This window comes from Argiope bruennichi, chromosome 6, assembly GCF_947563725.1.
Source record: "Argiope bruennichi chromosome 6, qqArgBrue1.1, whole genome shotgun sequence".
NCBI classification, from domain to species: Eukaryota; Metazoa; Arthropoda; class Arachnida; order Araneae; family Araneidae; genus Argiope; species Argiope bruennichi.
This window is the reverse complement of record NC_079156.1, coordinates 111,323,257-111,338,193: the sequence shown is the minus strand read 5'-3', so window position 1 is coordinate 111,338,193 and position 14,937 is coordinate 111,323,257. Positions and strand designations below refer to the sequence as shown.

Genomic DNA, 14,937 nt, shown 5'->3' with positions numbered 1-14,937 from the left:
AAGTGAATTTTAATTGACTTCGTGGTTGCAGTTGATTTCAATTTATAACTGTTGTTAATAAATAAATAAATATTATATTAATTGAACAGAAAACGATGTAAGTTTACTAATGTATCACAGTAATAAAAAGAATTATCAATAAATATTTTATAAAGCAAGCAAAATCTATCGCATCAAATTACCTTCAGTATTAAATTTTACAGCTTTCAATTTTGGCATCGTTTCAAAATCCATTTATTTGTCATTGCTTTTTTTGTTTCTCTTCAGTGTTTGATCGTGCCATACCGTACCTTAACGTGTGAAAGCGAGGCTTGTTGCCTCTTGTTGTTCAATTTATAAAGTTTTATACGTTTTATTTCATTGTAAGAAAAATATAATGACGAAATCTTCGGCTTATGAGTGTACCGCTGAGATTTTGACTGATGGAGGAGTTAAATTATCGAAATATAAATCAACCAAAAGCGGCATGACCATATGCATAGCAGAAGCTGATGGTCCTCTTGTTGGCGGTTATTTATGTGTCGGTAAGCAATTTTTCAGTTTCATTTTAACTATGTGGTCAGACTTGTCTGACCAATAAGTCTTGGTTCCGGGTTTGAATAATTCCATCAATTGGACTTCTGCCCTCATCAATCGGACTACTTTCGATTCATACACATTGCTCAAACCGGTTTTAGAAATTTCGAACATTTAATTGTAAAAGATTGATTTGTATTAAAACATTGATAAATAGACTATGGTTTTTTTTTATAAAACATTATTTCAATATGATACTTTAAATGAAAATTTTTAAAGATGGTATAAAAGGAGTGAAATGTTCTATAAACATAGTAATATATATTATAATATACATGTAGAGTATTAGGCCAAATTTAGTTTATTAAACCCAAACATGTCCACTTTTCGTAGCTAAAAAACATTTGTCAAAAGGAATATGTGTTAAAAATAGAATGAAAGAAATAATAAGACTTCCATGTTTTATTAAAATTGTAAGGCCTTTTTTATGGCTAAATTTATTTGATTGGTATTACTTAATGATCATAATAGAAATATTGGGAATTTGCATTTTAACCGCTGCCAATATTGAACTTTAGTTTTAACCTCATGCCATTAGTGAACATAGCCAAATTGCACTTATGAATGAACCTATTATTGTGCATTCTTTGTTGACTGATTGCTGGTATGTGGCTATTACTTTCCAGATATTGATAAGTCAAGAATCATCAAATTAAAGTACTATTTATGGTATCGCATAATGAGAAGTAATGATAAGTTTAGTTATTATATTGGTATAATTTCCCTTTAAAACATATATGATGAATATGGAAAGAATGCTCTATGCTTCGGGTGGTATTTTTTTCTTTACTAAGCAATTGACATATTATAAAAATTAATATAAAATTATTTAAAGGTTATTGTATATTTTATGAGTCAGAATTATTTGAGTTATTAGAACTGTATAACTGGGATGGAATAAAAAGGCAACTAATGCATGATTTATAATGAATCATATACTTCAGATTTTGAAGGCAATCGATAGGTGCAATTCTATTAATATGATGAATAAAGGAGGAAAAATGGCAAGTATATTTATATATATATTATTTTGTGAGGAATAATTCTCTTGCACTTTATTTCTGTTAGGGTGGAGAATAATTTAAAAAACAAATTTCTAAGATTTGTAAAATATGAAACCTGTTTCTTGGAAGGTTTATGGAAGAATATTTAACTAAAACATACTGATTTGAGACAGAGCTATAATTACTAATTGTAAAAAATTTCTACAAAGTTTAAATCCTTATCAAATGGATTTTTAATTTTTTTTAACATTTCTTTTAAATCTTTATTAACACAATGTGATATCATGTAGGTGTTCTATAAAAACTATTAGGGAAATGCTGGCAACACTAAATTGGTGTCCTCAGAAAACCAACTGATCTAATGATATCTAAAATGATCTGAAAGAGTCTACTGGCACCAAATGAAAGAATACCAATTAGACATGTGGACAGCATAATGTTAACTGCTTGTTATTGATGAACCTTAGTTACCTATTAGCATGCAATCTTTGATCACTGGCGTGTAGCCAGTACACAAATACCAATCTCAGTATACTTTTCACATTTTTTATTTACCAATTCATATTGTTAATTATTCTATAAATGATTAAAAAAGACATTTTGATCCAATGCCTGGCTTTTCTTATCTTCTGATTACTTGTGTTGTAAACACCTTAAATGGTAGAATAATTAGACATTTTCGTATCACCCTGAGAGCATATCAGGGGTGTTTGTGCTCCGGGGAAACCCCGGAATTCCGGGGATTTTGAACTTCGATCCCCGGAATTTCCGGGGATCGTCGTTCAAAAGGAAGTAGGAATAATAATGAATTATTTATTTTGATCTGGGTAATTTTGTTTGCTTTTAAAGCAGAAAACGCAAGGTCAGTGTGTGTGGTGAAAACTTTTCCTTTCTTTCTCCAAAGGCAGTGATAATGCGTGAAAAGGGGGAAAAAACTTCTTTTTTGTTCTTTCCTTATTGCGAGTTATGACTCATTCCCCCGGTTCTCGGACATTCTCTTCTGGATTCTTTTCGGCAAGTAGGCGCGGCAGAAAAAAAAGGGGGAGACTTCGTTCGACCAGATGTGCGATAACGTGACTCTGGGTTCAAAGGTCTTATCTCTACTGGCGTGGCGCCAATAAGTAGAGAAGGGGGATTTTTCGCCGTATTAGCTATTTGTCATTGATCGCTTCGCAACTTTTTTTCTCCGCTGTGTAAAATTTTCGTTTCATTTATTGATGCACGTGTAAATTTTTCGTTTCGCTTATTGAAATATTTTTTTATTTATGTACGCAAGAGAATTTCATTTAGAAATTTCAGCATATGAAACAGAAATTACCCCTTAAAAATTCATATCTAATTAGTTTTACAGCATTAGATCCAGAGCTAAGAGGTAAAATCAGTACAATATTAGCTTTTGAAAAATTATCATCTTTTATGTCCCATATTTTTAGTGATAATGAAAAGTCAAAAGTAGAAGCTGAAATAAGGTTATACCAGAGTGATATTGATATCACCAAAGAAATGCTCTACACATCTGATGAAAGTGGAAATCAAGTCAAGTGTACAATTGATAAATATTGGTCTAAAGTTTTTAATTTAAAAGATGATTTCACAAATGATTATAAGCATCCTACATTGGCTAAATTGGTCAAAGCCTGCCTTAGCTGCTTCCATGGCCCATTAGGGGAAAGTGCATTCAACTTAATGGATACACTTGTCACTGACTATAGAACCTCTCTTAAGATTGATTCCCTAGATGCAGTGCAGACTATTAAATATGATTTAATGGCTTGTAAAGAAACCTCATGTGAAAATTATGGCTCAAAAAATCCAATGACTGATCCAATTCACAAAGATCTCTTACTGAATATGAACAGAAGTTGGAAAACATATCAAGAGGACTTAAAAACATGTATTTCAGATGAGTCACCTATAAAAGTCTCTGAAAAAGCTTCTACATTAGCAGAAAAGCAAACTGCTTCTACTTCTGCATGTGCAGTTCTCGAGGAAATTTCTTCAACTGTAAATGAGGAAAATAAAAGTCAACCTTCCTGCAATTATGAAATTCACCACAAAAGAAAGACAAGCCCACAAACATCAGAAAATAAAAAAAAGCAGCAGAAATTAGATAATTTTTTTAAAAGAATTAATTCAGGTAATTTAAAATATTTGCATAAAATGTAGTAGTTTATATGTTTGAAAGTTTATGGTTATTAATTTTGCAAAAAAAGTAATTCATTGAACTTTTATAATTAGGTCATTCAATACTTCATAATTGTAATTTTTCATTCCCCCCCCCTTCTCGAAACTCCAAAATGCCGGTAGTAAGTCCGTAAAAGTTTCAGGGGATTTTTTGGGGTCCCACAAACACCCCTGGCATATGCTATTAAGTAGTAAGTTTAGCAATGGATATAAATTTTATGATTGCATGAATAATACTAAAATGTCCAAAATAGTGCATTATGTAGCCATTTTATACTGCAACCCCTTCACCTCTTTCTTCAAATTAAACTTCCTTTGCCTAAGGTTTTATATTTTACTTTTTATCAATGGAACAAGCAATGTTATATTAATAATAAGAAATTTTTTAATAATAAAAAACCCTATTTTTGTGTTATTTGGAAAGTGCTATATATATATTGAATAATTCAAATTATGTTCCAAAGCTATAATATTCTTTTTATAAATATTTTGAAATAAATTCAACACAAGAAATTGAAAATGCATTGATTCTCATAAGGTAGTTAATTTACTGCGTAAAATTTGTATTTTGGTTCATTTGGTGAAATTCATTTTATTATTTCTCTGTTTTGTTGCGTTTGTCTGCCATTTAAAAATTAATGAGCAGGGTTTTTATTTATTCAATTTCTAAATTAGTTTTTTCTATTCTTTCTTTCTTTTTTTTTTAAAGCTACTGAAGCACATGATGATGATGGTTTACCACATACATTGGAACATTTGGTATTTATGGGCAGTGAGAAATATCCATACAAGGTAATTTTTTTTTTTTTCCTACTTTTGTTTAACCAGTTAATAATACATAACCTTAAAAGCATTATGTATTATTAGCTGTGGCTGCAGTTTCAATGTAGGAAGAAGGAAGGAAGGATGGAGGTTTGTTTTCCTGCATATGTTCCAGAAATATATTCTATGTTTAGATAGACTGAAAATAACGTAAATTACAAAGTAAATTTTTTTAACAGGAAGGTAATCTTTCCTGTATATTATACTTAAAGTACAAATGTTGTACAGTTACATCAAATTGTTTTGTTGCCTTGTTTTAACATTAGTATTAAAAAAAGAAGCAGCTTAAGAAGGCAGTATCTGGGGAACTTCTAGTGATCATATTACCATTTAATATCATAGCATAATATTGCATTCCAGTAAGATGGGAATGATTTTGCATCTTAATCTAGAGTAAATCCAGTAAGATCTGAATGAGTTTGCATTTTAATCTAGAGTAAATCCAGTAAGATGGGTATAATTTGCCATTAAATCTAGAGTAAATATCTATTAGGATAAAATATAAGAATGTTACTTATATAAGAATTATTGTTCCCAAGTATGGGTTCACTTTCAATATGGGCTTTTCATATAAGTCTTACAGCAGGTGCCTTCTGAATATTCATCTAATCAAAATCTGTCCCATAGGATTAATCTGTTTTTGAAAATCTATTGAATTTTATTTTATTAAAAATACCTGATTATTTTTGTTGAGTGTTTGAAAAATAATGCCAAAAAAAATCTTCCAATAAATCTAGTAACTGAGATAATACTATTGCACCATTCATTGTGTTCTTTGAGATGTGTTTAGAATTATTCATATAACTTTCACTAGGCGATTTCAAACTAGTTCCAAGAAATCTTGTCATACACATGTTTCCTCTAAAAATTTTCTTGTGAGCTGTACATTAAGGATGTGTTATGTAAATGTGGATGATCTTAATGTGTATTGTCTAATGTTTAATGAATTATTCGACAAATCTTTTAAATGGATTTAACTTTCAATTTTGGAACAACAACAATAAGGAGATTGAAATTTAAAATATATCTATAACTTTCATGCACCATTCCATAGCCGTAAGTATTTTATAAGGCCTTTGTAATTCTTTTAAAAAATTGAATTTGGGAAGAGATTTTTTTTTTAATCAATATTTGTGTGCATATTAATTCAAAGAAGTTGGGCTACTTTAAGTTATTAAATGGAAAACTTCTCAATAGGTTTTACAGAATCAAGCATTAGAATATGTTGCTGTTATTCCGCTCAGGGAACACCTCAGGTTTTGGAATGGAAAAGCTTCCAATATGGTGGTTGGTTCTTACTACCCTGGTGGATACAAAAATGGTGTTTAGTAATTATCTCCTACTAATGACAGAAATGCCTCCTATGTGAGGGGTAGTACTGTGGCCAATGATCATTAGGATCCAGCCATAATTTCCACCAATGCTGTTGCATTATCCGAGAATTCTGATTTATACAAGCCCAGCAGGGCGGGTCGGAGTAGTGGATTGTAATTGCTGCTGTATGAGCATTCGAAGTTGAAGTGAGGGTTATATACCAAAAAAGATGTTCCTTATCTAAAAATATAAATAATAAAAATTTAGTGAAAAATGTAGCAAAGTCTGTTCAGTGCCATTGTTTCTGGTATTAATTATTTTCAAGGAGTATCTGGACTGTGTTACCAATATCATAATATTTGATTGACAATTGATGAATTAAAAGAAGATAAATTTTCTGTGCTAATTTAAGTAATGAAGAAAAAGAATGTAGAGGAGTTATTAGACTTTCTTTTAAAGATATGATGGATTTAATTGGAAGCTTTTAATTTTATTTAAAACATCAGTGAAAAAAGGTAATATTGTATCAGGGTGCATAGCATCATGAAAAGTGCTTAAATATGAAAATCATTTTTAAGTACCTTAATTTCGACAAAAAGGTCATTAAAAGTGCTTAATTTTCTTGAAAGTCCAGAGAAAATATTTATTGATGGGGATGTTTTTTTTTTTTTTTTTTTTGTTCCCGCGGGCATTGAATACAAAAGAACGAAAATGTAATCATAACTCTGGGGGCACGGTAGTGCCCCCGCCAAGTCGAGCAAAAACAAGCGGCACGGCCGTACCATCCTTTTCTCGAAGCAGTTCAGGCCATTTTCGACCCTCTATAACTTCGTTGTGAATAAAACTAGAAGCCTGAATTTTCAGTAACCAAGCAGGCATGAAATAAACACGGTATATTTCAAATTTCATTAAATTTGAACCAGTAGTTTCAGAATTATAACTAGTCAAAATTTGTTAATCTTGTCACTGACTGACTGACTGACTGATTGATTGATTGACTGACTGACCGATCATCAAAATTCTAAGGCACTTCTAGCAGACATAGAAGCTTCAAATTTAGCATGCAATTAGTGTTTAGTGTATAAATCAAGGAAAAACTAAAATATGCGTGTAATAATGGACGGATCGATAAATTTCTCGAAGTTTCGAGCATTATCCATTTTGTCGGCACACTCGTCGCTAAGTCACCAAATGGTCGCCAAGTTTATCACCAAGCTCTGGGATCACTGGCTCGGCATCCGACAGCATCTAATACAGATTACTGTAAAACGGTCTTTCTTATGATGACAATATTCACGCCGGGAAGCAAAACTACAGGCTTGTAACAATATCTACTTTGAAATAATTCAATTTGAAGCTGTGGAAGCTACAAATGCAATGGGTGACTTTCAGAGAATCAATCTGGTTGAAGAAGAGCAAACTGATCTTCAAAGTATGACCGCAAAACTTAATGCCGATCAAAAAAGAATCTTCGATGTGATCACAAATAAAATGGACACAACTGATAATAACGCTGACGTTTTACGCTGTTTTGTGAGTGGAACTGGTGACACTGGAAAGTGCTATTTAATAAAAACTCTGAAAGTTTGGGTTAAGACGTATTTAAACAAAAAAGTGGCAGTTAGTGTTCCAACAGGAATAGCTGCATTCAATGTGAATAGATTGATTATACATAGACTATTGCAGCTGCCTGTAGAACACAAGCAAACACCTAAGTACAAGCCACTTTCTGATGAAGTGCTCCAAGTTCTGAGATCAGATTTGAAAGAAGTAGTGTTATTTATCATAGACGAAGTGTCGATGAGAAAAACTGTAGCTGAAGCTCAAGAAGTAGTACCGGAAAAGAAAAAGAGGAAGACTACATACAAAAATAAGAAAAGGACAATCTACAAAAAGAAATGAGATGCCATCAAAAACATAACTTGTAAAAAAAACCAAGTCTCGCAACTCAATTCTTCTATCGTAAAAAGTTGCGAGATCCATGTAATACCAAGTCGGTCAATTCATTCAGTCCCTACTCAAGGGTCCTTCTGTCTTAAGTTATTACGTAATTAGTTAACCTAACAACATCTTATAGTGACCATATCAATATTAAAAATCTTTTATGGTTTAAATAAATAGATTGACTTGGCAATCGCACTAAACAATCTAATTTAATATAATATGTTAATGTAATCTAATTTAATGTAAAGATGCATTGTGTTTTCATGCGATGGCCAAGTCAATCTATTTAAATCATAAAAGATTTATAATATTGATATGGTCACTATAAGATGTTGTTAGGTTAGCTAATTACGTAATAACTTAAGACAGAAGGACCCTTGAGTAGGGACTGAATGAATTGACCGACTTGGTATTACATGGATCTCACAACTTTTTACAATAGAAGAATTGAGTTGCGAGACTTGGTTTTTTTTACAAGTTATGTTTTTGATGGCATCTTTGTTTATTGGATGTATCAAGAAAGAAAAGGTGAATTCGGGTTAGGGATCCAGGAGTTTCAACTAGAGTTAAGATAAAGCTTAATGAACTTTTTCTCACTTCTTTCTTCAACAATGGGCATCAGCATATATTGAAATGTTTTTTCCCAAGAGGCGAAATAGAAATAAATGAGTCAAATATGGTGCAACCTGAGCTTCTTTAGTATTTTAGCCATATCGGGTAACTTCATGTTTAACCTTATAGGTTTTTAAAGAATAAGCAGGTTGATTCCTACTGACGAAAAATAAGAATGAAATAAGATGTGTTTGATGCTTAAAATGAATCGAAAATGGATGAAACACACAAATGAAAGATATATATGATATTTAAACGTTTTTGTTCCAATTATCATGAAGTCATGTTAAATTCGATTATTATTCGTGTTTATATTTGTTTTGGGATGATCTTTTGAATGACCTATGAAAGGTATTTTACTGTATAATAAATTACTGAATTTAATATTGAATTTGTATTTATTGCGGCGCTTAATTACGTTGTCGACTGAGTGAGATCCAGGGCATTGAAATTTTAGTTCAAAGCTATAACATTTCAATAATAGTGATTTATTTTGTGGTATACTTTTTAAATGTCACTTAAAATAGTTGAAAATTATCTTTAGTAAAAAACTGATTTTGCGACACAATAGAGTATGCCATAGGTAATACAAGTTAAGTTTTCAAAAATTGCCGGAAAGGTAAGCTAAAGAAGATACATGGACATTTCCGAGAAAACGCAGTGCGTTTTGTTCAAAAATAAAAGAATAAAAATATAACTCTGCAACTTGGTTTTGCATAAGCTGTGGATTTGCAGATGTGTATATAGTATTTATTTCAACAATTCTTAAATATTTACCTGTATAAATTCTAGTTACTATTTTTTATATTATATGTTAATATGCTGATATTAACTGTAAAAAAATCTTAAAAAGCTATTATTTTAAAATAAATTTTAATTAAAGTTATAACATTTAAAGTTATTTATTAAAGTATTAATTATGTATCATTTTGTATTTTAGTTAAATTAATCTTGGAAGACACATAAATGATACTTTATTAAATATTTACATATTTTTCAAATCAATTTAAAACTTATAACACTGTTTCTCTCATTTACTTTTAAAAGAAAGATTTTTTATTTATTTTAGATCAAATAAAAAAAATTCAACATCAAATATCTTGATATTCTAATTGATTTTCTCCTTATATAAATTGTTAGATGTTAAAAAATGACTTTGTTGAGATTATGTTAATAAGTGCATGAAAATACATTATCTTTTAGAAAACAGTGTTTGGGTTTTTAATTTTTCGGCAAATCTGAATTTAAAAAAAAATATTGTGTTTATATATACTAAAGAAATACTTGCTTAACTGCTTTGAAAATTCTAATGATTTCAAAGTTGCCTATAAGTTTTTTTAGTAACTTATATTAAAATGAAATGAATCATTTTTTTTCCTTCTTCTCTTTTCTTATAGGGTGTTTTAGATTTAGTTGCTAATCGTTGTTTAGCACAAGGTACAAATGCCTGGACTGATACTGATCATACTTGCTACACTATGTCTACAGCAGGTGATGAAGGATTTCTGAAACTGTTACCAATTTATATTGATCATTTGTTATATCCAACTTTAACAGTAAGTTAAATAATTTGCTTTTATAAATTTTATGTTATTTGCATGTTGCTTATTTTGAGATTATTTTATTGAAAATCTGAAAATATAATTGACATGTAACTTTTACTTATCTTTACTTATTTATGATTTTAAACTTAATAAACAACCTAAATAAAACATCATAATAAAAATTTTTATTACTGCAGAGATACCGAGCAGTATTTATTGTTACTTTTTTTCTATGGTATTGGAAATCAATTTTAAGTCCAATAGGTTACACTATACATATAGATTCATCTATTTGTGCATATTTATCAGATTATAAAGCAGTGAAGCAAATAGTAAAAATTTCATAATTTTCTACCTTGAGAGTCATTATATTACTAATATTAATTATTAGATCGGTCTAATATGATATATTGTAATTATCTTATGACAGAATCATATCTGTTTATCTTTTATTTAAAAAAAATTCTTACTCTGAGATGATACTATTATCAATTAGTTTTTGAATATACTTTGGTTAGTTGCATTCTGTTTGATGTTTAAGAAAGAGATATTCCCCATTTTTCTTCATCTTCATTTTATGAATTTTCAGTTATGAAACATTTTCTTATTTTATTCATTTTATTGAATTCTCACATAATTGAAATGCATTTCTTTAATTAATAACAGAAAGCAAAACAATCTATATTTAAGAGGTTTATAACTAACCTAATTTTAGTAAAAATGGAAAGTTCATAAAGTATAAGTTAATAACTTGATAAGATAAGAGGAATGAAATGATACAATCAGGCATATTTAGAGACATAAATCTGACCTAAATGTTTGAAAGTCTTTAATTCATTTAAGAAATATATCATCTCTCAATTAAACTTTTCCCCCTCTTTATAACAATGATTAGCATAGTGAAATTTTATTAGCATTTTTACATTAATAATGATGATAATTGTTTACACGTTTAGGATAGTGCTTTTGCGACAGAAGTTCATTCCATCAATGGCGAAGGAGAAGATGCAGGTGTGGTGTATAGTGAGATGCAAACTCGTGAAAATTCTGGTGAAAGTCTTTGCCATTTGGCAATGCTTCGATCAATGTACCCTGGGCACTGTGGCTATAAATCAGAGACAGGTGGACTTCTAAAAAATTTGAGAGAAAGTACTTCCAATGAAAAAGTAATTTTCAAATACTGAATATTTATAAAAGGCTAAAAGTAATTATTTGTAATATAAATGATTATTTTTTTATGAACTGATTGTTGATAATTTAAATTTTTAAAAATATAATAAAATTACCTTATATTTAATTGCAGGTTAGAGCTTATCATAAGGAGTTTTACAGACCAGAAAATTTGTGTGTCATTATAGTTGGCCAGATCAATGCCCAGAAAGTTTTTGAAGCCTTAGAACCAGTTGAAGAAAGAATTGCGACTGATGTATGTTTCTAGTGCTATTCACTTTGCTTTTTAAACATAATATTGTTATTTGTGCTATTTGACCTTAAAAATTATAAAGTTTGCGCTATTTGACCTTAAAATTTTTAGACTGAAAGAACACCATTTGTTCGCCCATGGCAATCTCCAGTTCCACCCCTGCCAGAATCTGTGACTTTAGAAGTAAATTATCCTTCAGATGAAGATGAACATGGTTTAGTTATAGCTGCATGGCGAGGACCATTGGCTAATGTAAGTTTTGTATATCTATTTGAAATAAAGCTTGGCTATTAAAATTTAATCTCTGTATATAAAATTGAATATTTTTTTATTTGTTTGAATCTTATACAATTCCACATTCTCGGCAGATTCAAATAAAATTTGGCACACATATTCTTTAACATTTAGAAGGATCAACTATAGCATTAAAAAAATTTCTGTGTCAATCAAAAGAGTTGAAAGATTATATGTTTTCCCACCATAACTTATGAACAAATCACTGTGCAAAAATGTTACATCATTTTAAATTAAAAAAAAATCTTATAATGATATATTATTTTTCTCTGATTTTTAATCATTCCTTTCAAAGTAAATTTAAATACTTTTAATCAATTCAATTTTTTTATTGAAATATTAAACCTATTTTCTTGTTTAATCTCATTTATCATTTGTACAATTCTGCCAATGTTCATGTTAAATTACTTTATACATATTTTTTTATTTTTACTTTTAATACATAGAATAAAAACTAAAAATTTAATATCTGCATGTATAATTAAATAGTGTCTTCTAAAATTGTGATGCTTTTAACTGTTTGACCGAATTTTGTCCCATATTTTAGCACTTTTTATTTCTTTAATGACCCCAGTTGGTAAATTATCTTTACTTTCTTTTTTCCTTGAATTTGCTAAATAAGATTTTATTTCAGCTGATTAATTTGTTAGTATATGTTGTAAAATGATCTCTGAAATGGTGAAACTAAAATTGTCATTTATCCCAAAGCTTTAGAATTTAATTAATTGGTATTAATACTCCATAAAATTCTAATTATTAAATATAAGAATTTCAAAACTATTAGACATAAAAGAATATTTCTTACATTTTCTTACAAGCAAATAGAACAAATAAAAGTAGTGGAGCCCTGGGTCCTCTAACCATTTATTAATTAATTATACACATTTTAACTAACTATAAAAAGTTACACTGAGCTATCTATTCCCATCTTCCACCATACTATCTTCAAAGGTTTGGATTTAATAACTAAATATTAATTTTTATTAATGCTAATGAAAAACAAATTTAAAAATAAAGAGATTATCGGAAATTCAAACATTTCTGTATGTTTGTGAGTGTATGCTGACACTCTACTGGTCAGATAATCTAATTTAGAGTTACAAGACTTGGTGTATATATACATCATAATTTGCATATTGGTGTGATTTCCTTTGAAATTCTAATTAATTAAAAATTAAAATTTGGGAGGAGGTTTTTTTTTTTTTTTTTTGTGATAACTTTCAGTAAAATTTTACAAAAATGATTTTCACATCAAAAAATTAAAACAATCATTTTTTTCAGCTATCAATCATGATTTCAATTAATATAATTATCTGAAGGATCTGAAAAATCTTAAAGGATTGAATATAAGAATTCAAAAGCTAATAGACATAAAAGACTGTGCCTTACAAACCATTGTAGGAGACGTGTTTACTACATCTAGTGTAGTCATAGATTTTGATATTTTAAAATTCAGTGCAATGCTTTATAGTATCTTCACATTCATTAAACATAATAACAAGACATAAACATAGTTTCCAGAATAAGAATAATGATTTGTCAGGGAAGTTAGAAATTACAATCCACTTCATCACTGTCTTTGTTTTTCAGATTTAAGTAAGTATAACTTATTTTGTATTGTAAATATTTGAATTTTGCTTTTTGTATTGCAATCAGCATTAAATTTTCTTTGAAATGATATAGAAAATGTTACTTTTCACAAAATACAAAATCTTACATAAGTAGAAAGAAACTAGTAAGCAGAAGTTAGAAAACATAAACATTTTCAAAAGTGTCCACAATTTTAACCATCACGGTATATTGAAAAATTCTCTGTCACTTTGAACATTGCTTTGCATTTTTTTTTTAAAAAATATATTGATTGAATAATATAGTTTGATCCATTAATAAATAAAATACTACTTTGCCATTTGAAGAAGGGCATTGATTGTTGTACTCATAGAAAACAGACGGGATTTTTAAAATTTCATTTCTTTATAGTTTTGTGCTTAAAATTTAAAATGTTAATGTACCAATATGTGTTATTGTAGGTAATGTATATAATTTTTAAAATTTTTAGTTGAATAAAAAAAGTGAGCATTGTTCCAATCATTTTTATTTAATAAAAAAAATTATATGCTTTGTTTTTTTTTAATGATATTTAGGTTTATTTTAGTTTCATAGTTTTTTTTACTCTCTTTTTTTCCCCCAGGATTATTCTCAGTTGATATCCATCCAAATCTTAATGGACTATTTAACTGATACTTCAGTTTCGCCTTTAAATCGTGAGCTTGTTGAAACTGATGATCCTTTATGTAATCAGGTAACATGTCAATATTTCTGATATGATTCAATTGAATTATTTGTATTAGTGTTTATTACTGATGAAATTAATTGAATGATAACTTGCACGTTGTTATAATTCACAGAACATGGAATTACAAATGATATGGTTAAGAATATATTTTGCCTAATTTAAATTTAATTTAAAATATTTAAGATGATTTTTATGTATTTAGAAGTCTGAAAGTAATAATTAAAGAAAATTAAAGTTTGAGTTATTTAATTAGCTTGTATTTTAATATTTTTTATTTATATTAATATAATGTCTGAGCAGTAATAGTTATTACTGCTTTAATTTTTTTAAATTTATGTATTTTTCCATTCTACAATTATTTTTTATAATTTTATATTATTCATTTGTAGGTGGACTATACTGTGATAGAAAACTTCGAATCTTGCATTTATCTTCATCTTTCTAATGTTCCTGTAAAAAAGTTGCAAGAAGTTAAAGAAAAGTATGTTTGCATTAAATTTAATTGCATCTGTTTTTGGAAAGTATTAGCATATTTATGCAATAATTTTAATGAATTGTGTGTCAAAAATAGTTCAACACACTTTATTTTCAGTGTCTTTTTTAAAAATTAATTTTTATGAAAGATATTTCAATTCATTGTTGTATAATAATTTAATATTGTGATATTTGAATAGATTTATATGATAATCTTAGTTTTTAAATTTTGAAAAATGACAAATTTAAGAGCTTATTCCATTAAAATCTTGCTATGTATGTAAATCTGATAGATTTTAAATCTATAGGATCAAATATTCTTCTACTGGTGTTGATGAAGTGTTGACTATGATGCTGTCTGCTTTATATGATCATGGTACAAAATACATAATTCTTCCCAAAATAATCTCTATGTAGTTTAAAAATTGAATATTAAACTAAATAATGCAA

At 28.6% G+C, this 14,937-nt stretch overlaps 1 protein-coding gene across 1 annotated transcript in view; it reads left to right on the top strand.

Moving 5' to 3' along the window:
- The first annotated feature begins 267 nt into the window (after nucleotides 1–267).
- LOC129972521 (uncharacterized protein C05D11.1-like) overlaps nucleotides 268–14,937 on the top strand; it is a 30,585-nt gene continuing 15,915 nt past the window's right edge. The window contains exons 1-8 of the mRNA XM_056086683.1: nucleotides 268–524; nucleotides 4,474–4,556; nucleotides 9,854–10,012; nucleotides 10,957–11,166; nucleotides 11,304–11,426; nucleotides 11,535–11,675; nucleotides 13,909–14,019; nucleotides 14,403–14,494. Coding sequence (XP_055942658.1) covers nucleotides 377–524; nucleotides 4,474–4,556; nucleotides 9,854–10,012; nucleotides 10,957–11,166; nucleotides 11,304–11,426; nucleotides 11,535–11,675; nucleotides 13,909–14,019; nucleotides 14,403–14,494 — 1,067 coding nt within the window. The 5' untranslated portion in view covers nucleotides 268–376. The remainder of the gene's footprint in view (nucleotides 525–4,473; nucleotides 4,557–9,853; nucleotides 10,013–10,956; nucleotides 11,167–11,303; nucleotides 11,427–11,534; nucleotides 11,676–13,908; nucleotides 14,020–14,402; nucleotides 14,495–14,937) is intronic.